Source organism: Heptranchias perlo, chromosome 4 (assembly GCF_035084215.1).
Source record: "Heptranchias perlo isolate sHepPer1 chromosome 4, sHepPer1.hap1, whole genome shotgun sequence".
NCBI classification, from domain to species: domain Eukaryota; kingdom Metazoa; phylum Chordata; class Chondrichthyes; order Hexanchiformes; family Hexanchidae; genus Heptranchias; species Heptranchias perlo.
Window position 1 is genome coordinate 67199820 of NC_090328.1, and position 25272 is coordinate 67225091.

Genomic DNA, 25272 nt, shown 5'->3' on the forward strand with positions numbered 1-25272 from the left:
ACCTTGGATCCCGTGAGATTTAACCTCATGTAACAACCTACCATGCGGTACCTTGTCAAAGGCTTTGCTAAAGTCCATGTAGACCACGTCTACTGCACAGCCCTCATCTATCTTCTTGGTTACCCCTTCAAAAAACTCAATCAAATTCGTGAGACATGATTTTCCTCTCACAAAACTATGCTGACTGTTCCTAATCAGTCCCTGCCTCTCCAAATGCCTGTAGATCCTGTCTCTCAGAATACCCTCTAACAACTTACCCACTACAGATGTCAGGCTCACCGGTCTGTAGTTCCCAGGCTTTTCCCTGCCGCCCTTCTTAAACAAAGGCACAACATTTGCTACCCTCCAATCTTCAGGCACCTCACCTGTAGCTGTCGATGATTCAAATATCTCTGCTAGGGGACCCCATATTGTGACTATTTCTGCTGGAGCAGAGAAGACTCAATAAAGGTTTTTAAAATTATAATGGTTTTGATAGGGTTAATAGAAAAAAAGACTATTCCTCTGGTTGGGAAGTCAGTAAAGAATGGTCATAGCTTCATAACTGTCATTAAGAGGGTGAGGATAGAGGTTAGGAGAAACTTTGTTATACAGAGTTGTTAAAGCCGGGAATGTTTTGCTATAGGAAATAGTTGAGACAGAGACTATTGCATCTTTCAAGGGAAGCAAGAGTAAATAAACAGTTAAAGCAGTGAAGAAATAAGGCTGTAGGGAGAAAGTCAGGTGGTGGGATTAGTTTTGGATTGCTCTATCAAAGAGCTGCCACTGGCACGATGGACTGAATGGCCTCTTTTTATCCTGTAAACTTCTATAATTTAATAAGAACTACTGCTGGACCAGTGGAAAGATCCAGAAGAGTTGCAAGTCTTGGTACAGTAGTCACAGGTGTTCATGCTGCAGAGGAGATTTTTGACCCATATCATAGATGCAGTGACCATTGGCAATTTTGCCACTGTGGAGGAGGAAAAGGCAGCTAGAACTGCAGAAGGGATAAAAGGTGCATCATTCACCCTATGTACTGCCCTAGGGACCAGATCTATTGCAATAGAATCAGATGCTTAGACCTCAAAGAAGAGGAATGACTGAGGAACTTCTGGTTCCACAGAAGAGTTGCTGCTAATATGTGCCATTTAATCTAAGAAGACCAGTAGTCAGAGGTTAACATTTCCACTGTGCCACCAGTGCCGGTGAAGTTCACCATCCCCCTCAACTTTTTTGCCACTGGCTCCTTCCAGACACTCACAGGAGACATCTCAAAAGTCAACAATTTTTCCATGCACTGCTCCCCTACTGAGGTAACTGAAACCTTATATTGCCATGCACGCAGCTACATACATTTCAACAACAAACCATATGAGCACCAGTCTTAGCTTAGATGTCAGCTTTGGCTCAATGGTAACACTCCCGCCTCTGAGTCAGAAGGTCGTGGGCTCCAAACTTGAGCACGTAATCTGGGCTGACACTTCAGTGCAGTACTGAAGGAATGCTGTACAGTCAGTGGTGCTGATGTTTGGATGAGATGTTAAACCGAGGCCCCGTCTGTCTTCTCAGGTGGATGTAAAAGATCCCATGGCACTATTCAGAGAAGAGCAGGGGTGTTCTGCCAGTGTCCTGACTAATATTTATGTCTCAACCAACACCACCAAAAAACAGATTATCTTGTCATTTATCTGATGGCTGTTTGTGGGATCTTGCTGTGTGCAAATTGGCTGCCATGTACCCTATAACAATGGCTACACTTCAAAAATTCTTCATTGGCTTTGAAGCACTTTGGGATGTCCTGATGTTGTGAAAGACAGTATATGAATGCAACTTCTTTCTTTCTTATACACTGTGCGTCAATGCCTGACTGAGATCGGTTAGTCCATGTTTGCCCTTTGTACAAATGGCCTCGCATAGCCAGCACTCTCTAGTGACAGTGGCTGAAAGCTGTACAAAGGCTTTGCAGTTAGCTTTCCCACTCATATGACTGCTGCCTAGCTAAGAAGGTAGGCCTGCTGTCAGTTAGTGTGCCAAAAATATGATCCCCTAAGTCTTTCCCTTAAGCAGACAAGATAAATAGGTGGGTTATCCTCTGAAATACTGTCTGTTTCCCGGTGGCCTTGGGGGATGAAATGGTAGCATTCTTAAAGGCTACCATTTCAAATCCACCACAAAAAACTGCACTTGAATCCTTCTCCCAAAAAACCCACCAGTTCCCTTTAAGACCCGCTGGAAATTCGTTCTACCACATTTAAATAAGTCAAGGGGTGTGGCTAACCTTGCTACCCCATTTTCCTTCATTTCCGCCCCAAACCCACCCAAATAATTACTGCCATGATATCAGAGCTGCTGCAAGGTATCCTTGAGGCCGATACCACATTGAGTAGACCATTTTGTGTACTACTACTGAAGTTGGGTGTCTTTTCTTCTAAAAATAAAAATTGATTTAAAAAAATATATATTCTACATTTGCCTTATTATTATATTCAACGTGCCCATGAGTGAAAATACCCAGGTTCAGCTATCTTGACTACACCACATACATATTTACATCACAAGAAATAGCTTTTGTATAACTGCAGAAAGCTGGAGTTTGGTGCTCAGATATAATGTTAGTACCAGGCTCTGTGTTCCAGCACGAGCCAGCAAAGGGGAAGATAAGACACAATAGCCCCTATTTTCAAAGGAAATTGCGGGTGTGTTGGGGGCTGCGAAAATCGGGGAAATCCCGAGTGGGTGAGGAAGCTGGCTCCAACCCGCTGACTTCCGGGTTCCCCACAGATGTGTCCGTTTGCGCGCACGCCTCATGACTGCGGAAGTCCCACCGGCAATTAAAGCTGGTGGGATGATAGTTAACACAGTTAAATAACATTAAGTATTTGACGTAGTTAATTTCATGCTGATTGAGGCAGGGGTCCGATTTTCATTCAGCCTCAGCATGTATCCCGTGCTGTGGGAAACACTCCATATTTTAGGAGACATGTTTCAGCCAGCAGTCAGTTGGATGTTGAAATGCTTGTTTGACAGATGGGGTTAAAAGGTGAGTTATTGCAGCAGGACACTCTTTTTTCAGACAAACTTTTGGCTGGGAGATATTTGTGTTTACACTGAAAATTCTCAGTTTCCACTCAGATTTGTTCTGTTGACACATATTTACCAACTTTTCGGACCCCCTCAAACTGACACCATCAGGATGGGGGGGTGCCATGGCTGCATTCATCATTACATCCGAGGACGAGCAACATCACCATCCTCGCCAGGCACGGTGTGCACTTCCGCCACTTGGAGCTCCACAACCCAGTGCTGCACCACAGGCACCAGCACAAGAGCTCAGAGGGCAACAACAGAGAGACCGACATTGCAGGAGGCACTACCCTCGCCAGGGTGTCAACAGACCAAGGCTCAGCTTCCTGGACCTCTCTGAGCAGCAGTGCATATGGAGGCTCAGAGCTGCTCCTGGATGGCCCAAGCGGCATCTCATTACCCGTCGCTGTCAAAGTCACCACTGCCCTCAACGTCTTCGCCTCCAGATCATTCCAAGATGCGACCAGGGACATCGCCGGGGTCTCTCAGTCGTCTGCACACAAGTGCATAAGGCAGGTCACCGACGGCTTGTTTCGCAGGGCCTCGCAATATGTCAACTTCCCCATGGACGACCTCAGCCAGACGGAGCGGGCAGTGGGATTCCACTCTGTGGCTGGCTTCCCACGGGTGCAGGGTGCAATCGATTGCACCCACATATCAATCCAAGCACCTCTACATGAGACAGGACTGTTCATCAACAGAAAGGGGTATCACTCCATCAATGCTCAGCTCGTTTGTGACCATCGCAAAAGATTCCTTCACGTGTGCGCCAGATACCCTGGCAGTTGCCATGATTCCTTCATTCTGAGGGAATCCAACACCCCACCCCTCTTCCACGCACCGAACACCCTCAAGGGCTGGCTCCTTGGGGATAAGGGATACCCCCTGCACATGTGGCTCATGACAACTCTGAGGAACCCCATCACCGAGCAACAGCGTCGATACAGTAACAGCCACATCGCCACCAGGTCTACAACTGAGCATGCTATAGGGCTGCTCAAGATGCGATTTAGGTGCCTTGATCATTCTGGGGGAGCACTTCAATACGCACCAGACAGAGTGGGACGCATTACAGTAGTGTGTTGTGTCCTGCACAACATGGCTCAACGTGAGGGATGCCGCTTGAGGAGGCCCCATCCACATCTGCCACCCACATTGAGGAGAAGCAGGAGGAGGAGGAGGATGAGCCCATGGTCAGAGCAGCGGCTCACCTGGCTGTTTGTGAGGCCAGGGAGTCACTGATATATGAATGGTTCAGCCAGCATCAGAAAGTGTGAACAGTCCAGTCCTCAGACCACCTGGAAAGAGCAGCGCCAACACCAGCACCCCCATTCCCTGCACAAAACAGTCCTGCAACTACACATACACCCACTGTAAAGTGACCCAATGGGTGGCATCAAGTGTCGCCGTACATGGTGAAGCTCATGAGAGAGCCCTTTCCCAAAAGCCAGTCAAGAAAGGGAAAGACATGGCAGTAGTGGTAAGAATGATAACATTTAAGGTGAATATAACAAAAATCAAATATAAATGGAAATCATGACAGTCTGTCAGACACCCTTGTGCATACCCTTCGTGATCACAAATCTCTTCCTACTACTTCTATGTGGTCCATCGCCTGTGGCTGTAGCAGATGCAGTGGCAGGTTGCTCATGTCCATGCCCTGACGCTCAGATGCTTTGGGCCTATGCCCTCTGGGTTTTGGAGCCCATGAGGGCCCCTCCAAAGACTGCTCCACCTGCACCTGTGCAGGGGCAGACTCAGCCACCTGGAGAGGAGGCAGCATTGCGGGTACTGGTTGAGAAGGGGGCAACAGGTGAGACAGTGGAGCACTTTGAATGGCGTCCCCTTTCACCATCATCCCTCCCCTGGGCCAGGGCCATATCACTTCTACCACCCTGCTGGACAACAGTTTGGAGGACATGTGTGATGCATTGTAAGGCCAGAGCTAGTGTATCTGTCTGCCTGTTTAAGGCGGCAGAATGTTGCTCTCCCTGAGTCCGAACAACCTTTCTCAGGGCCTGAATGGACTCATTTGTGAGCCGTGCTTGAAGCTCAACGGAGGCTGTCATTCTCTCCATCGCAGACATTCCCGCACTTACCTGTGCTGCCATTCCACTAATGCAGGAGTTGGACTCCTCTATCCTCTGCACTATTGTGGAGAGTGTATGTGGCACCTGTTCCAGTACCTCTCAAATGTGCTGCTGTTCCTCGATCATTCTCCTTTTAAAGGATGGCCCCCGGGGTTCAGTATCTGCGTCCATCTGAGCAGAGCCTGGAGAGAAGTGCGCCCACCGACGTAAACTCTCCACAGATGCCCCCTGCCACCAGTGTCTGCTCGTGCTCACTTGTGTGTGGTGACTCACCCGATGCCAAGCCAACAGTCTGATGACTAGGACCCACTGAGATGGGAGTAACTGCGCTGGTGGATGGCTCGCTATGATGTGCACCCTCAGATGCCGGGAGCTCCTCTGAGGAATCGCCCTCTGCCGACACTGCAGTCGTTGAAGGGCCTGAAAGAGAACAGAAGGAAATATTAAGCATCATCACAGATGTGTCATGTTGCGATGAGCATACTGAGGTGTTCAACATGCCAAGCATTGTTAACATCAATTCATGTTGTGTGTGATGAACGTTAAAGTTGTGTCACCAGATGTTTGTGGGGTGCCAGTCTCGGCATCCCTGACGGACAGGCACTCGAGGGTGCGGCTGATCTGCAGGGCCTCCTGCTCTGCATCTGTGAGGACCACTATTTGCTGTGGCCCCCCTCCAGTACTCGCCCTCTCGGGTGCATTTTGCGCTCTCTCCTCCTAGAAGGGGAGAAAGAACAGACATGTGAGTGAGTGATGGTGAAGTAGCCAACTGATGAATGCATTGCTTTGGGTGAGGCTGACCGTGAAAGAGTTGCATCAGAGGGTGGGTATGAGACAAAGCCATGACATCATATGAGGATTGGAATGAGTGATAGTGGGGGTGACTAATGGGGAGGTGAGGAAGTGCAGGTAAGTTGAGGATGAGCCTTAAGTGGGTGTGAGGAGTGATGTGCTATATAATGTTGGCAGCGCAGAATGAGTTGGGGTGGGGGGCGGCGGTGATGTGGAACAGGGAATGCAGGAGAATCAGTAAGTGTACTCACTTTTGCTGACCTGGTTAGGTCATTGAAGCGCTTCCTGCACTAGACCCAGGTGTGGGAGATGTTGCTGCTTCTGGTGACCTCCTCTGCCACCTTGAGCCAGGCCTTCTTGGTGGCAGAGGCAGGGCACTTCCTTACGACCACGTGGTAAAACACTTCCCACCTCCTCCTCACCCCGGCCAGTAGCTGCAGCAGTGAGGCATCATTAGATCTTGGAGCAGCCTTGCCCCGTGCTGCTCCATTGTGCCTTTTGGTGTTTGCTGCAGCCATAGAGCAATGGCCTTTTAAATAGAGCCGCTCCAGGTGACAGCCTGTCATGTGGGTGCGCAGACTGCCCACTGCGCAGCTTTCGGACGGTAAACCCGGAAGCCACGTTAAGGGGCACCAATTAACTTGCGATCGCAAGTTAATTGTGGGAAATGGTAGGACTTTATTAGTCAGGTTACCCGCGCGCCCATTGAACCCCCCCACACCCCGCATCCCACCGCCCTTTCAAAATCGAGCCCAATGGGCCTGAAATTAAGTCATCGGATACTAATATATGAACACTTCGTATGCTTGTCTGAAATTCCTTTGTCCACTAGTTTAGTGAAACATTAACCTGTTAAGTAGCCTGGAAGATGAGTTCATAGAATGCTTTCGGGACAGTTTCTTAGAGCAGCACATTCCAGAGCCAACCAGAGAGCAGGCTATTCTGATCTGGTAATGTGTAATGAGACATGATTTATTAATGACCTCATTGTGAAGGAGCCTCTAGGTAGTAGTGATCACAATATGATTAACATTCAGTTTGAGGGAGAGAAGAGTAAGTCTAAGACTAGTGTTTGCAATTTAAATAAAGGCATTTATGAAGGCATGAAGACAGAGCTGGCTAAAGTGAACTGGGAAATTAGGTTAAGGGATAGGTCAGTAGAGATGCAGTGGCAGACAGTTAATGAGATATTTCATAACACTCAGCGAAGATACATTCCAGTGAGAAAGACTCTAGAGGAAGGACGTACCATCCGTGGCTAAAGATAATATCAAATTGAAAGAAAAAGCATATAATTCCGGGAAGATTAGTGGCAGGTCAGAAGGTTGGACAGAATACAGAAAACAGCAAAGAATGACTAAAAGAATAATAAGGAGGGAGAAATTGGAGTATGAGAGAAAGCTAGCTAGAAATATAAAAACAGATAGTAAGAGTTTCTACAGGTATTTAAAATAAAAAGAGTAAGTAAAGTGAGCGTTGGTCCTCTAGAGAGTGAGTCTGGGGAATCAATAATGGAGAACAGGAAATGGTGGATGAATTGAACAGATATTTTGCATCCATCTTCACTGTAGAGGATACAAATAACATGCCGGAAATAACTGTGAATCAAGAGGTGAAAAGGAGGGAGGAACTTAAAACATTTACAATCACCAGGGAAAGGGTTCTGAAAAATTATTAGAATTAAATGCTGACAAGTCCCCAGGTCCTGACGGACTTCATCCTAGGGTCTTAAAAGAAGCGGCTGCAGAGATAGTAGATGCATTGGTATTAATTTTCCAAAATTCTCTAGAGTCTGGAAGGGTCCCATCAGATTGTAAAATAGCGAATGTAACTCCTCTATTCAAGAAAGGAGGGAGACAGAAAGCAGAAAACCACAGGCCACTTAGCTTAACATCTGTCACAGGGAAAATGCTAGAATCTATTATTAAGGAGGTTATAGCAGGGCACCTAGAAAATCTCATTGCAATCAGGCAGAGTCAACACGGCTTTGTGAAAGGGAAATCGTGTTTGACTAACTTATTCGAGTTCTTTGTGGAAGTAACAAGCAACGTGGATAAAGGGGATCCTGTGGATGTGGTGTACTTGGATTTCCAGAAGGCATTTGGCAAGGTGCCACATCAAAGGGTCACAAAATAAGAGCTCATGGTGTAGGGAGTAACATATTAGCATGGATAAAGGATTGGTTAGCTAACAGAAAACAGAGAGTAGGCATAAATGGGTCATTTTCAGGTTGGCAAGATGTAATGAGTAGAGTGCCACAGGGATCAGTGCTTGGGCCTCAACTATTTACAATCTATATCAATGACTTGGATGAAGGGACCAAATGTATGGTTGCTAAATTTGCTGATAACACAAAGGTAGGTAGGAAAGTAAAAGTTGTAAAGGGGACATAAGGAGTCTGCAAAGGGATATAGATAGGTTAAGTGAGTGGACAAAAATTTAGCAGATGGACTATAATGTGGGAAAATGTGAACTTGTCCACTTTAGCAGGAGGAATAGAAAAACAGTATATTATTTAAATGGAGAGAGATTGCAGAACTCTGAGGTACAGAGGGATCTGGGTGTTCTAGCACATGAATCACAAAAAGTTAGTATGCAGGTACAGCAAGTGATTAGGGAGGTAAATGGAATGTTGTCATTTATTGCAAGAGGAATGGAATATAAAAGTAGAGATGTTTTGCTACAGTTGTACAGGGCATTGGCGAGACCACATCTAGAATACTGTGTGCAGTTTTGGTCTCCTTATTTAAGAAAGGACATAATTGCTTTAGAGGTGATTCAGAGAAGGTTCACTCGACTGATTCCTGGGATGAGGGGATTATCTTATGAGGAAAGGTTGGACAAGTTGGGCCTGTATACATTGGAGTTTAGAAGAATAAGTGATCTTATTGAAACATATAAGATCCTGAGGGGACTTGAAGGGGTAGATGCTGTGAGGATGTTTCCCCTTCTAGGAGAGACTAGAACTAGGGGACACGGTTTAAAAAAGGATCTCCCATTTAAGCCGGAGATGAGGAGAATTTTTTTCTCTCAGAGGGTCATAAGTCTGTGGAACTCCCTTCCCCAGAGAGCGGTGGAGACAGGGTCACTGACTATTTTTTAAGGCTGAGTTAGATAGATTCCTGATTAACAAGGGAGTCAAAGGTTATAGTAGGTAGATGGGAAAGTAGGGTTGAGGTCACAATCAGATCAGCCATGATTTTATCAAATGGCAGAGCAGGCTCGAGGGGCCGAATGGCCTACTCCTGCTCTTAACTTGTATGTTCGTTTGTTTATAATAGCAGAGAGGAACTTCAGATAAATTTGTTAAATGTTGGTGAAATAAAAACCGAAAATGCTGGAAACACTCAGCAGGTCAGGCAGCATCTGCGGCAAGAGAAACAGAGTTAACATTTCAGGTTGATGACATTAGGCAAAAGCTCATTGACCTGAAATGCTAATCCTATTTTCTCTCCCGGCCTGCTGAGCATTTCCAGAGTTTTGGGTTTTTATTTCAAATTTCCAGTATCTGCAGTTTAATTTTTGTGTTGTTTAAATGTTGGTGAGTTAGTATCCCATAGTGTAATCACAAGGGCAAATGTGTTATGTTTCAAATACAGTAATATGTACCTTTCAGTATAATATCCGTCTAAATCTGTTATTATTGCTTCTTGTGACTATGAATCATCAATTGTTGTCTCAGTGAAAATGATAATTCAGTAGACTTCCTATAACTCAGTGTCTTGGGAAGACAATGTATTGCAATTATTGCAATCTATTGTTGCCAGATAATACTGTAATGCTGATGTGACGAACTTTACTGTTACAGTATCATATTCAAAGACTGATAATAAATGCTCCCACAGTCATCAGCTCATTCCATTATCACATTAAGTTAATGCTGTGACATTGTGACATTGTTCAACATTAAAGAATAGGCCAGGATAAATCATTTCAATTAAATGGGATAGGTACAAAACTTTTATCCTATATTTAACAGTTCAGTGAGATAATAAATGATATTGCAATTGGGTTTTATTTTAATAAGTGGCAATGATTAATCACAGAGCTGTGGTTAACAGAGGGACAGTACTAAAGTCTGAAATATATTTATACTCTGCATTTAACAACAGGATTGAGCTGTCTGATATCACATGAGCCATAGGTCTGTGGAAGTTTGGTCTCCTCTGATTTTACGTTGTGCTGATGATATATCCTGGCTCCAATCTTAAACAAGCACCAATCAACACAATGAATGGGATTACCACTGCTTATATTTAAATTCTCGCTAGGTTTCCAAATTTAACTTTTACACTGTGGACTGTCCTGAAATTAATACATTTAATTCATTTAGGATTTTTATGGAAACAGTGTGGTGACATCATTTTTTTCCAGGTCTGAATTTGAAACCCTAGTTTCTACACACAGTGGGGCCGATTTTAATTTGAGGCACACAACGGGCAGTTGGCAAGTAGAACACACCCACGTCCCATCCATTGCTCATGCTATGGGGCTCGAGCCAATTTGAGGCTCAGGTCTCACTTGGCGGGTGCTGGCGAGCTGTGGGTCCCAAACCAGCAGCTCGCCGATTGGGGAAGTTGGGAAATCAGTTGGCAAATAAACAGAGCTTGGGGGGGAGGGTTGGTGATTCGGTGGTGGGCTTTGCACAGGCCAGAGTTTTTTGTGGGCTCAGGAAGAGCATTCCTGCTCCTCCTGGCCCCACAAAAATAAAAGTTAAGAAGAAACTTTGTCCACTTTCTCAGCCATTTCCAGCACTCCCTTTAAGGGGGTACTAATGGGCAGAGCATGAGTGATGTATGATTCACCCTTTTGTACCTCAAAATTGCAATTGGGGTCTGATATATGTCTTAGGACCTTGATTTTCATATTACAAGGGGTCTCCCATAACATATAACATCATCTTAACTCCTCATTTAGTCTACAGTACATTCCATGTAACACCTTTTCTCCGATACCTGCGGCCCATGAGTGACTGCTACATGTAAAGGATTTCCGATAACACGCTTCTGTGCTAGTGTAGTGCTCTTGCAGACAAATTCTTTGTAGACAGATTCCTCCACAAATATTCTGGATCCTGCCAAACAGCACTGTCCCTGATTGAAGAAGAGACCATGATGAGCCTGTTCTACGGCAAAATCCACTGCAAAATATAAGTCAGGTTAGCACAGTCATTCATATTTGAAAATATGGGATATCATTTGGGGAAAATTCATACAGTTTAATTTATTTATAAGAGTTCAAATCCAGCATTCCAATAGAATTATAATTTGTTCTATTTAATCCCACAGGGGTTCTCCTAGAAACCTAAAAGGATCTTGTACGATCATATAGAATAATCATTAAAGCCACGTTTTACAACAGCAAAATCACCTGGACGTGCTACTCACATCACATTGACTTGATCCATTTATTAAATATTAACATGCACTCAAGTTTATGACCTAGTGTTTTTACACTTTGAAAGTAATTACGTGAAGTTATATTATTCACAATTTATATTAAATAATTTGATAATAGATTATGAAATTGAATACATACAAAGCAAAACTTAAAATGTTACTAATAGCCCTTAACCAGAAATAGGGGAATATTCTGGCTTTTGTAGCAAAGCCTGGGAGTTCTATGGATTGATCTCACTGAACAGTTTATTTTTAATCTAATTTACCGGTTCCCAATTGATCCTCCACTTACAGAGGAAGGAAACTCTGGGAGAGTACTTGTTGTCTCCTCTTCCATAAAGAAAATAATATCACCATTATTTTATCTGATAATTTCTTAGAAATGTCATTATTATTGCCAGCACGGAGACCCTCAAGTCAGGTCTCTCTTACTGCCAGGCTGCTGTGGGGGGAGGGGGGGAGAGGGGGAGGAGGGATAAGCTTCACAGCAAACAACAGGGGCTTGGGATCCAAGGGACCCAAGTAAATCATGTTATAGTCAACTGAGTGTGATTGGAGCGAGAGCAGTTCACCAAGTGCCTGGTCACGTATTGTAGTTAAATAGTTAACTTGGGAAAATGTACCTTGTGCTGTGGCAGTTTTATTGCCATTCACTGTTGCCTTAAGTAATTTCAATGAGCTATTCTGGTGGTGTTGTAACAAACTCAGTTTTGGATTTATGAGATTTTCCCCCTGATATTACTCCACATGAGTGAGATCTTGGCATAGTTTGTGAGCTACTACTATATATCACAACAGGAATGACAGCAAATGGAGAACAGAAGACTCGGCCAAAAAGGTGCAATGGCCACTTTCTGGTTAATGAATCATTGTTTGATTTTTGGCCACAGTTAATCAATTACAACTGGACTTCTGAATTAACAGTTTTTATGCTGTATTCATTTCAAGAAACTAAAATTCATTGATAGCTGTGTTCAAGTTTCTAAATGGTGAAACCCAGAAAATTAATTATTGTGCAACTAGCTCCCAGGTAATTTCAGAATGCAACAATAAGCATTACAACAGTTTCCAGTAAACATTTAAGCTGCTTTGTCAAATCCCATTACAATAAAATAAAATATACAAGGGTAGAGTTTCTGCTCGATTCCGCGAGTAACATCAGCACAACTGGAGCGAAATTGGGCGAACCAGCGTAAAAGATTGGAGAATTTACGTTCATGTTTTCCGCGATCTTTTACGGTGGTTTAAGATTCAATTCACCCGGATCAGGCTCCGCCCACAAAATTAGCCTCGCCTCCAGGTCGATTTTGTGAGTTTCCGCCAATTGCGCTGGTTAGGGAAGGCTCTTCAAATTGCGCTCATTTTCTTCAGCGCACTGGCACTAGTAGGCATGTTTTTAAAGTTTTATATCAAAAAATATTTAATTTACGTAGAAACTGACTAATGTGCACCAATGAAACTATTAAATGGTTCAGTATAGTTTTTTTAAAGTCATTTTAAGTAATTTTAAATCAGGTTACTTACAAGTGGAGGACTGGACACCCTTATTAAAAATACTTATTTTTGGTGATAAACCCATTTTCAGCAATATTAATAAAACTGCACCAGGTCACCACTCTTAAATATATCAAGGAATACTTTTAATGGTAACAATAGAAATGATTATGTTCTATTACGCTGCCCGATTGCGCTGGTACATTGAAGATTTTACATTTGTAATTCTGCAAATGAATTTGATCGGAAACCTGAACTGTAACCTAACCAGTGCAATTTCGAGCGCATTTTTCCAAAGTGGAAACTCTACCCCCACAGTCTGTTGGCCAATAGTTATTGTAGTTTGATTATAATTTAACACCATGGGGTAGATTTTATCTTTCACCGCTGGGTGGTAAACTCAGCCTTGCCTGATCGCTGCCAGTTATACACCCACCTGATTTTCCTTGAAAGGAAAATTGGGTAGGGTGTGGAATGGGTGGCCGATCCATGATGTCAAATTTGCTGCTCGGTGGTGAAAGTTCAAATCTACCCCAATGCATCTGAACTCAAAAGCAAAATTACAAACTCAATAATATCACTTCTAAAAAAAACAAGAAGACACAAGGATGAAGAACATACTCCTTCAAAGAGGAAAATAATGAAGCAGCCCATGCCAGCCTACAGCAGGAGCTGAACAATATCCAGGCTTGGGCTGACAAGTGGCAGATAACATCTGCACCACATAGTGCTAAGCAATGACCATCTCCAACAAGAAAAAGCCCAACCACCTCTCTCTGGCCTTCAACAGCACCAGCTTGACACCATCAAGGACAGAGTAGTCTGCTTGATTGGCGCCCTTGCCTCTGGTCTCAATTTCCTTCCCTCCACCGCTAGCACACTGTGGCTGCAGAATGTACTATCTAGAGGAGGCACTGCAACAACGCTAAAAAGGTCACTTTGCCAGCACTTTCCAGCTCCTGTCCACTACCACCAAGAAAGACAAGATCAGCAAGATCATGGGAACACCATTAACTCCAAGTTCCCCTCCAAGACTCGCACTCTCCTGGCTTGAACATGTATCACCAATCTTTCATCATTGCTGGATCAAAATTGACAGAAGCACCACCACCATCTTCTTGAGATAACTAGACATGGACAGTAAACACAGCCTTGCCAATACCACCCACATCTTGATACCAAATAAGAAAAACAGGTGAGACATCTGATAAACATGAACTTTAAGAATAGAAATAAGTTTTAATACTAACAGTCTGCATCAGCAAATATGATGTTTGGATTCTTCCCTCCAAGTTCCAGTGTTACTCTCTTTAGATTACTCTTGCCTGCTGCCTCCTGTATTAGTTTACCAACCTGAGTGAAAAATTATAATTATAATTGTGAATATGATATCCACATAAATGAAGACTTACATTTATATTGCACTCAAAATGTTTCACGTACAATTAATAACTTTGAAGTGTAGTGACAAATATTTTGTAGGCAAACATGAAAGCATTCAATTCCTGTTCTATGCTGATTTAGCTGATCTCAGTGGGATGACATTAGAAGTATCCAAGGTTAGGGAGAGAAAAATCCACTAGGACTCTTGCTTCTGATTGTTATTCAGTGGCCTCCACCACCAACTCCTGCAAGAAGGGCCCAACTGCAGCATCCATTGAGGTGACCACACACTCTATAGTTGACTGCAGAGTGCTGATATCATGTGCCAGAACCCCACACATGTTTTAATGGGCTCTTGCACATGCTCCGACATGTTGCAGAGCTCCCTGGCAGGCAGTCCAATGCATTGAGCACTGCTGGTGCACAAAACACATTTTCTTTTAAAAGTTGGGCCCTCCTTCCCACCTGAACTTGTTCCTGCTCACTTCTGCTATGTGAATCACCTAGTGCAAATCCCTCTAACTCACTATCTACATCATACGGGGTGCCAATTTCTGTACTGGTGCTTGGAAGGGTAAGAGTAAGTGATGGTGCATCTTTGGGAGGGTTGTCTTCCACAATTTTTGTGCTTGCAGGGCCCCAGTTGTCAAATGACCTAGAAAAAGGGCAGAAGGATAAAGGTTAGCAAGGGTAAGAAGTAGCTGATGAGTGGTAATACAATGTAGCAACAGGTTGTCATGCTGAGTGTGTGTGTGCACATGTGTTTGTGAGAGTGAGAGAGTTAAGTAGAAAGAGAAAAGGAAGGGAAGATGCTGGGTGTGGCCTCGCTATCTCTAATGTCGCATGCCCTCTCCCTGCCAAATAAGTCAATGGCAATCTCCTCCATTGGTTTCAGGTTTGCAGTGTAACATGACTTCCTCTTGTTCTTCAACTCTCCCTTTGGTTATGTGCCAGCTTCTCCTGCAAGAAGACTGGCAGTGGGTTAGTGTGTATCCTTTCATAGGGTTTTTGTAGATGTGTGAGGCAATTTAACATAGATTGCATTCTGAGAGGAAGAAACAACAATTGTGGCCAAGAGGGAAAGTAGTTGTGAGGGCAGCAGGTCTTGAGCATGTCAGTGCAAGCAGAAGGAGGCATAGTGAAGTATCCCATTGTGATCAAAGGGAAGCAGGGAAGGAAGGATTGATATGCTGGAGCTAAAGCAGGGCGCTGCAGTTCTGTACAGACAGTAAGAGAGATGCGAAGGGGAGTCTTACCTTGGCAGTCCTGGTGAGGTCATTAAATTTCTTCCTGCACTGCAGCCAGGTCCCCAGAACAATGTTGCTGGTAGTGACCTACTCAGCCATCCCTCTCCATTGTTGCAGGCTAATTTGATGAGACATCTGTTACCCATCAGAGAGGAAGAAGACCTTCTTCCTGTTGCTCACTTACTCTATGAGCACTTCCATGGCTGCATTGGAGAATCTGGGTTCCCTAGGTAACATCATGCAGCCTGCTGCTTCAGTAAATTAGTGTTCACCTTTGAAAAGTACACCTCCCCTTTAAGAGGCTGTAGGCTGCCTTTAAGCAGCAGTCACCTCACCAGATTTCCCGCCCTCCCAATCAGCCAACTGCCTATAAAGACTGCAATTAGTATTAGCAGTTCAACTATTCAATGTAAATGAGGCCCAACCATGAAAATTGATTTGACCTTCTGCCAATTGCATTGGACAGATGGAGCAGCTGCCCCACCCACCACACTCCCACTATATACTGGAAATGAAAATGACCCCAGTGGTTTTTGTGTTGCTGGGACCATGAAAATGCCAAAAAGACAAAAGTGCTTCTATGAATGTGTTATCTAATTTTCTATCACCAGATACATGTTTCCTGCTATGCACATGTCTGAAGAGAGATAAATCACATTTCCAAATAATATCTGTGGTACTGCAGCTACAGCAAAAAAGGAATGCACTATTAATTATTAAGACTTATATATTCCTGTTTCAATCCTTCATAGATGAGTGGGGAAAAAAGGAAATGGTCTAGCAGTGAGTCTACAGTTAATTTGTGGTGGTTGGTGTAGGTTTGCTGATTGCCCACCGTAGCTACAGCAGGAGACTGAACAGAATTTCAGGGCCTTTGTGTCAGCTCTGTAGTAGTCTTGGTGGGAAGCACATTTGAGGCTTTTCAGTATGCATGTGACTTCATCAGCAATCTAGCTGAGGTTCTTCACATTTGTCTGCTGGGATTTGAAGTTTGGGATTCAAATTTTGAAATGATATTTTGATTCACAGAAATTTAGAAAAATGTTCATCCCTATGTTGAATGCACTGAAGGTTCTAGCAAAGGTTAGAAACTAGATAACAAATGAGTTTGTTAGTGCTTAATGGTATATACCTCAATGCAAGGAGTATAGTGAATAAGGCAGATGAGCTAAGGGCACAGATAGACACAATATTTTAGCTATTACAGAAACATGGCTTAAACAGGGGCAGGAATGGCAGCTCAAAGTTCCTGGCTACTGGGTTTTCAGACAAGATAGAGAGGGGGATAAAAAAGGAGGGGGTGGCAATATTGGTTAAAGGAACAATTATGGCTGTGAGGAGGGATAATATGTTAGAAGGATCATCAAATGAGGCCATATGGGTTGAGATAAAGAACAAAAAAGGGGCAGTCACACTGCTGGGAGTGTACTATAGGCCCCCAAACAGTCAGAGGGAGATAGAAGAGCAAATTTGTAGGCAAATTTCTGAAAAGTGCAAAAACAATAGGGCAGTGATAGTAGGGGATTTCAACTACCCTAATATTAACTGGAATACAAACAGTGTGAATGGTATAGAGGGTGCAGAATTCTTAAATTACATTCAGGAGAACTTTTTTAGCCAGTACATAGCAAGCTTAATAAGAGGGGGGGGGACAGTTCTGGATTTAGTTTTAGGGAATGAAGCTGGGCAGGTGGAAGGAGTATCAATGGGAGAGCATTTTGATGGCAGTGATCATAATTCAGTTAGATTTAGCATAGTTATCGGAAAGGACAGAGATAGAACAGGAGTAAAAGTTCTAAATTGGGGAAAGGCCAATTTTACTAAGCTGAAAAGTTATTTAGCAAAAGTGGATTAGAAACAGCTACTTGAAGGTAAATCAGTGTCAGAGCAGTGGGAGGCATTCAAGGAGGAAATTCAAGGGGTTCAGAGTAAACATGTTCCCACAAAGAGAAAGGGTGGGACTGCCAAATCTAGAGCCCCCTAGATGACAAGGAGCATACAGGGTAAGATAAGGCAAAAAAGGGAAGCTTATGTCAGACACAAGAACTCAATACTGCAGAAAGCCTAGAGGAGTATAGAAAGTGCAGGGGTGAAATTAAAAAGGAAATAAGGAAAGCAAAGAGAGGGCATGAAAAAATACTGGCAAGTAAAATTAAGGAAAACCCAAAAATGTTTTATAAATACATAAAGAGCAAGAGGATAACTAAGGAAAGAGTAGGGCCTATTAGAGACCAAAAAGGCAACCTATGTGTGGAGGCGGAAGATGTGGGTAAGGTTCTTAATGAACACTTTGCGTCTGTTTTCAAAAAAAGAGGGGGACAAAGCAGAGATTGTAGTTAAGGAGGAGGAGTGTGAAATATTGGATGGGATAAACATAGCGAGAAAAGAAATATTAAGGGGGTTAGCATCTTTGAAAGTAGATAAATCGCCAGGCCCGGATTAAATATATCCCAGGCTGCTAAGAGAAGTAAGGGAGGAAACAGTGGAGGCTCAGACCATCATTTTCCAATCCTCCCTGGCTACAGGCGTGGTTCTGGAGGATTGGAGGATTGGTAATGTTGTACCGTTGTTTAAAAAAGGAGAAAGAGATAGACCGAATAATTACAGGCCAATCAGTCTAACCTCGATGGTGGGCAAGTTATTGGAATCGATTCTGAGGAACAGCATAAATCATCATTTAGAAAGGTGTGGGTTAATCAAGAACAGTCAGCAAGGATTTGTTAAGGGAAGGTCGTGTTTGACTAACTTGATTGAATTTTTTGAGCAGGTAACAAGGAGGGTCGATGTGGGTATCATGTTTGATGTAATGTACATGGATTTTAGCAAGGCTTTTGACAAGATCTCACATGGCAGACTTGTCAAAAAAGTAAATGCTCATGGGATCCAAGGAAAAGTGGCTAGTTGGATCCAAAATTGGTTCAGTGTCAAGAAGCAAAGGGTAATAGTTGATGGGTGTTTTTGCGACTGGAAGGCTGGGTCCCGCAAGGCTCAGTACTAGGTCCCTTGCTTTTCGTGGTATACATTAATGATTTGAATGTGGGGGGCTTGATCAAGAAGTTTGCAGGTGATACAAAAATTGGCCGTGTGGTTGATAGTGAGGAGGAAAGCTGTAGACTGCAGGAAGATATCAATGGACTGGTCAGATGTGCAGAAAAGTGGCAAATGGAATTTAATACAGAGAAGTGTGAGGTAATGCATTCAGGGAGGGCAAACAAGACAAGGGAGTACATAATAAATGGGAGGATACTGAGAGGTATAGAGGAACAAAGGGACCTTGGAGTGCATGTCCACAGGTCCCTGAAGGCAGCAGGACAGGTAGATAAGGTGGTTAAAAAGGCATACGGGATACTTTACTTTATTAGCCGAGGCATAGAATATAAGTGCAGGCCAGTTATGCTAGAACTGTATAAAACATTGGTTAGGCCATAGTTTGAGTACTGCTTACAGTTCTGGTCACCACATTACAGGAAAGATGTGATTGCACTAGAGAGGGTACAGAAGAGATTTCCGAGGATGTTGCCAGGGCTGGAGAATTTTAGCTATGAGGAAAGATTGGATAGGCTGGGGTTGTTTTCTTTGGATCAAAGGAGGCTGAGGAGTGATTTAATTGAGGTATATTAAATTATGACGGGACTAGATAGAGTGAATAGGGAGGAACTATTTCCCTTAGCAGTGGGGTGAGTAACCAGGGGGCATAGATTTAAAGTAATTGGTAGAAGGATTAGACGGGAGCTGAGGAGAATTTTTTCACCCAGAGGATGGTGGGTGTCTGGAACTCACTGCTGGAAGGATGGTAGAGGCAGAAACCCTCAACTCATTAAAAAAGTACTTGGATGTGCACTTGAAGTGCCGTAACCTACAGAGCTATGGACCGAGTGCTAGAAAGTGGGATTAAGCTGGATAGCTCTTTTTCAGCCGGCACGGACACGATGGGCCCAATGACCTCCTTCTGTGCCGTAACTTTCTATGATTCTATGACTCTATGAAGTGTACTGTAGTAGCACAACCCAATTCCAAATCCTAGAGACACCAAATCTGGTTAAAGTACCCTTGAAATCCGCAATTTGTCAAAAACAATAATTATCAACATTATTTAAAAAAAAATCTTCTAAATTGATCTGAGATATGCACAGTTCCTACCAAAGAATGGTGTTTAATTCAATGTACCTCAGTAGAACCGGTGAAGGCTACTTTATCTATGTCCATATGACTGGCTATAGTTGCTCCTGCTGTATATCCATATCCTGGTACAATATTCACCACCCCAGGAGGAAATCCTGCCTGCAGAGAAAAACAATGACAGCCTTAAAGTAAATTAACCCAGTGAGTTAATGTTCATAAGACTTTATGAAGAATTAGGTAAGAATGCATTGTGCTCTTTAGTTTATAGATTACTTTAACCAGTAGTGAAAAAAGGTTATCTAACTGCTACAGACTGCCAATATTGAAAGAATGCTAAGAATAAGATTTATGATCCTGAAAATGGAGGCAGATTACAAATCCACTTAAACACTGCACATACCAATAGGGGAAAATCAGGAAGAAACATTACGGGGAAAATGGCAAATAATTATTAGTTGGGTAGAATTTCCACCTACTACACACTGGTGTAAGTTGAGAAAAGCAAGGCAATACATAAAGTTCAATGGGCGCTAAATTGGACCATGTAGCACCTGTTGTTTCAGCGCTACACAGCCTCTCTGACATCCAAGATGGCGTCTTGGATGCACACGCATGTTTCCAGCGTGACGTGTGCCGGACGCCATCTTGGTATAGGAGTTAGCGCATGCGCAAAAAACGAACGCTGCAAGCATGTAAAGTAGGGAGAAAATGCATGCAATCAGTATGCAATGCTGATTTAAAGTGATAGACATCATTTTGGACCTTAATGCTCAACTCAACGCACAGTCTTAATCATGCACACCTGAACATGTATTAGAGTGCCTGGAGGATAACCCACCAGCGCTATTTAAAGGGGCCATGCAGGTGTTGCAGGTTAGTTGCTGGATTATTGCTTCTGGCTGCTGGTGGAATAGGAAGTGTTTTTTGAAGCTCCGTATACTTACTGAAAGTTCCTAGAATACATTTGAGAGTGGTTTGGCAGGTATTGCCCTATGGTTCAGAAAGTTACAACCATGGTTGAACAACATTCCTGGCAACCATGGGTGATCTGCTAGGGCTCCCACTGGGCATTGAGCATACCTGGGAGCACGCAGAGAGGCCACACATAACAAGTCAAGCTGCAAGGAGACGGAGGACGAGGAGGCGCAGGGCACTGAGCAGCAGGCCCTATCCAATGAGGGCCTTCCGGGACCAATTCTCTTATCTCAACATGATCGAGGAGGATTGCATCCGACGTCTGAGGTTCACCAAGGAAGCCATGACCGAGATCTGTCAACTGGTGCGGCCACAACTGCAGCCTCAGAGCAGGGCAAGGACAGCACTGCCTGTGGCTGTGAAGGTCACCCACGCACAAGTGCACAGCAGGCCTATAATGAGAGCCATGCTGCCACATGCAACATCATGGAGCACACCATAGGCCTCCTCAAACAACGCTTCTGCTGTCTGGACCGGTCTGGAGGAGCCCTGCAGTACTCCCCTGAGTGGGTGGGCAGATTTGTGGTGGTATGTTGCATGCTGCACAACCTCGCCATCATGAGGTACCAGCCTTTGCCACCAATGATGGGAGAAGACTCTGAGCCAGAGGTGGAGGAGGAGGAGACTGAGGAGGAAGAGGCTGAGGAGGAGGAGGAGGAAGAGGCTGAGGAGGAGGAGGAGGTGGGGGAGGGGTGGAGCCGGAAGAGGAAGTGGAGGAAGACGCAAGGGTGCAACTGGAACCATACGCCTTGTCTGCAAGCGCTCTGCTCGCCTGATCCGTGCCCGCTATCAATAATGTGAACTACATCCCCCAGCTCACCACCTACACTCCTCACCTTTCCGCTCCCGCAAGACAATCAAATCGCCCTCCATCTGATTACACGTTGGTTTCCCTCTCAGCTCATTGCATAAATAAAAACCACCATCAAATGCAAAATCAAAATCTCATTTATCAATGAATAAATGAAATGTTGCAAACATAACAGAACTATTCACCCTTGCGCATTCTCTTAGTGCCTTTTGTTCGTGTGCTTTTACCTATCCCAGTGCTCCTACGAGGTGCTTCCCCAGTGGCTGGAGCATGGGGGGTGGGAGGCTGCTGGCATTCAATGGAGGAGCGTGCAGATGGCCTTGGAGTATGACCTCAAGCAGCTCTGGGCTGGGACAGCCCGGCTTCAGGCTGCACCATCTCAGCATGGGCTGCAGCAGTCTGGCCTGGCTGGCTGATAGGCAACAACAGGGGCGCTGGCAGAGTGGCAGAAGTGGGAGCATGAAGGCTGTCATCCTGAGAGAGGGCAGCAGGTCCGACTGCCATGGAGCCACTGCCACTCTCCTGGGGTGGCGCCTCAGCAATCCTGGTGATCAGCTGGAGAACGGATTGCTGGATGCTGCAATGCCCTGGAAGCCTCATTCCACAGTGGTCCCCAGAGCTACAATAGCAGCAGTCTGAGCTTCCAATGCAGCAGTCTGAGCTTTCAAGGCAGCAGTCAGACCTTGGATGGCAGATGTTTGTGCTGCAATGGAAGCCGTGACATCGGTCATCAGACACTGCATCATGGTGGGTTCCACAGGTGCGATGATGGAGGTGACCACCCATTCCATGTTGGAAAGGATGGGCTCCAAGCTCTGCGCCAAGTTGGAGCTGGACTCCTCCATGCCCCTTCTCAATGTGCGCAGGCTTTCTGGCAGGCTTTCCAGTGCCCCAAGCATTTGGTGGTGAATGCTCATCAGCCGTCTTCTGTAGCCTGGCCCATCGAAGTCCTCATCTGACTCCTCTGCAGCAGAACTAGTGAACGACCTCGCCCTCTGGCGAGCTGATGCCTGTGGTATCCGTTCCCCCCGCCCCAGCTCCTGCGCACTTGTGCTCGGTGTCTCACCACGTGCAGATCTCTCCTCTAACCTAGCTTCTAAAGGACGCGCAGTGTCAGTCTGTGAGCTGGTGGAAGCAAGTGTCAGATCAAGTGAGGGTGTGGCTTCAGTGTTTCCCTCCTCCTCCTTCTCCTCCTCCTCGGACCGTGCCTCCACGTGTTCTTGGGTATTTGAAATGACAATGGGAAACTGGCTGGGTTGTGGAGTGGGGAGAGGAGCAAGTAAGATGTGCGTGCTGACAGCATGTGCAGCATGTGAGTCAGAAAAGATTATGGGAGGAGGGAGATGTGGGAAATGAGAAGGAGCATTAGATATGCAGAGATCCGCTTCCCCGGGACCTCCAGCGGGACATGTTGTCACTGCTGCAGCGACTGCCCGCCCAATGATCCAAAGCACTGTCTCCTCTAGGGGATGAGGATATGTAAGCGTGCCTGTCCACCCTCAAGTCCCTCCTGCTGCCAGCTGTTATGTGCCACCTTCTCCTGCAAGAAAGGGGTCTCTGTGTCAGTGAGTATCCTGCAAGGTGTGTGGGTGATGTGCCTGTTGTGGCTGAATAGCTGCCAGTTTGTGTGACCTGTGAGTGATGGTCGTGTGGCCTGCAAATATGGTACTATGCGCGGGTGAGATGCAGCATGCCGTGTGCAGCATTGCGTATGGATGGGCAGTATTTGTTGGTGGGTGGGTGACAGGGAGTATTGTTGGCCAGAGGCTGCAGAAACTACTGAGTTTATTCCAAACTGCTGACACACAGACAAAAGCAACTTTTGAACTGAAGTAACCTGAGTTCAGTCACTGGCCTGAGCTGGCTGGAACTGGTTTGAATTAGTTAAGTTTTGTGAAAGACAAAGGAGATGTGATAAGACACAAGTCCTTATTTAGAAAAGGAGTAATGAGGTAATGCTACCTAAGTCCTTGGGACAGAGCCAATGAGGAGAAGACACGGACTAGGCGAGCAAGCTTAAACCAACGGGAAAGAGACAGCACAGCTTGAAGAGATAAGATTCAAAATAAGAATGAAGAATCTCGGGCGTGGAGCCAGAGTGAAGACTCCGGTGACCAACCATCGCGGAAGTGGAAGAACCTACATCAGGGACGTAGAGACGACGTCGAAAGAGAGAGAGAATAGAACGCTTGGCCAGCGTCAGCTCTCCTTTTCGGGTATTAGCCTTTATATTCTGTGACCACTCAGGGAGTGTCAGAGAAACCTAGCGGGTGTGTGTTTAGATCCTAGTTTGGGTATAAAACTGTATAAGCTGGTGCAAACTGCATGTCTATAACTAACCAGACGTATAAGCTATATGTATACGATCTAACGATGTGAATAAAGCGAATTGAGAGTTAAGAGAGAATTGACTCTTCTCTTCTTTGTACTAAGCCAATAACCATAACCGGTGACCTCCAGTCAACAGTATGATGCGTGGAGCAGTGGTACAGTTGGTAGGATGTGCCACTTGACACTTGCATTCACTCACCTTGACCATTTGTGTCAAATTATTGAACTTCTTTCGGCACTGCACCCACGTGCATGGTGCAATGCTCCTGACTTCCTGCACCACAGCCTGCCAATGCCTGTGGAGTTGCAGTCTGGAGGGTCTCCTGCCACCCTGCGGGTACATGTTGGCCCTCCTTTTATCCACCCCTTCCACCAGGGCCTCCAGTGCATCATCGGAGAAGCGTGGACCCCTCTCTCGTGCCGGTCCTGCTATCCTAATGGCCATCTTTCCCTTCTCCGAGTAAACTGTGTTCCTGCCATTTGAAATGTGCACCTGAACCTTTAAGAGGTGCAGGCTGCTGATGACGTGCACTGTGCACGCCCCATTTCCAACTTCCTCATTGTCTGTGCAGCCTCTCAGCAGCGCGGGTAGCGCTGGCTGCACGGAGATATCATGGTAAGTAGCAGGCAGCACAAAATTCATGTGCTGCCTGCGTAGGGGCCATTGGGCGTGGGGTGCTAGCGTATCACGTTACCCCTGCCTGAAAACGGCCCTTATCAAATTTTTCCCTCATTGTGTCTACATTGATATATTTATGGGGTGGGGAGGGAGGAGTGGTGCAATAATGAATTGGAATGGTGCTATATTTTCTTCCTGTGGCATTGACAGGAAATATGCTTCTGCTCATCAAGTGCAAAATCTAGCTCATCATGCTTTACACTGACTTGATAGTTTGGTTTGACTTTGAATGTAGCAACGGGAGCGATTTTAACTACAGGCGCACAATGGGCGGTCAGTAGGCAGAGTGCATCCATTTCTCACCCACTGTTCCTGCCACAAGGCCCGAGCCACTTTGAGGCCCAGGTCTCATTGACATGCAGCCGCGAGCTTTGGGCACCAAACCGGGTCTCCGAGGCAGCGGGCCAGTTGGGGAGTGAAGAAAATTGGCCGGCTTTAAATTTAGCTTTGAAGAGTCTGTCCAAGCTCACTGGGTGACATGACTGTAATTTAAAACAGCATCTGCTATGTTACATGAAACAGATTTCTACAAATGTTATTTGTGAATGCAGGAGAAAATTAAAGGAAACTAAAGCTGAAAGCTCTAATGTAATAACATTCTGTAAAAAGGTTGCATAATGATACTGTATAGTTTTTAAATTTGAAGGCTTACAGGTTTTTAAACACTGCATAATACAATACAATATTTTTATACAATTCAAAACAGGCTTTTAAAATCCAAGCTTAGTATCATCTAATGACTACTGCTTGATTTACTCATTTTCTACCCTTTTTGTAGTGGTGTTTTGTACCCTAGGCCTCAGCCCTTCACCTAGGTTTCTTAATAAAAAGTGCAGATTCTTGAAAAACAATTAATGTAGAACTTCCAACTCAATATTATTTT

General features: G+C 44.8%; 1 protein-coding gene across 2 annotated transcripts in view; it reads right to left on the reverse strand.

Moving 5' to 3' along the window:
• The window catches only part of LOC137320992 (aldehyde dehydrogenase 1A1-like), a 75086-nt gene that overhangs the window by 17335 nt on the left and 32479 nt on the right, over positions 1-25272 (reverse strand). For both annotated transcript variants that reach the window (XM_067983073.1, XM_067983071.1), the window contains exons 8-10: positions 19639-19752; positions 14092-14194; positions 10904-11088 (exon numbers count right to left, since the gene is read on the reverse strand). In XM_067983073.1, the coding sequence (XP_067839174.1) occupies positions 10904-11088; positions 14092-14194; positions 19639-19752 (402 nt within the window). The remainder of the gene's footprint in view (positions 1-10903; positions 11089-14091; positions 14195-19638; positions 19753-25272) is intronic.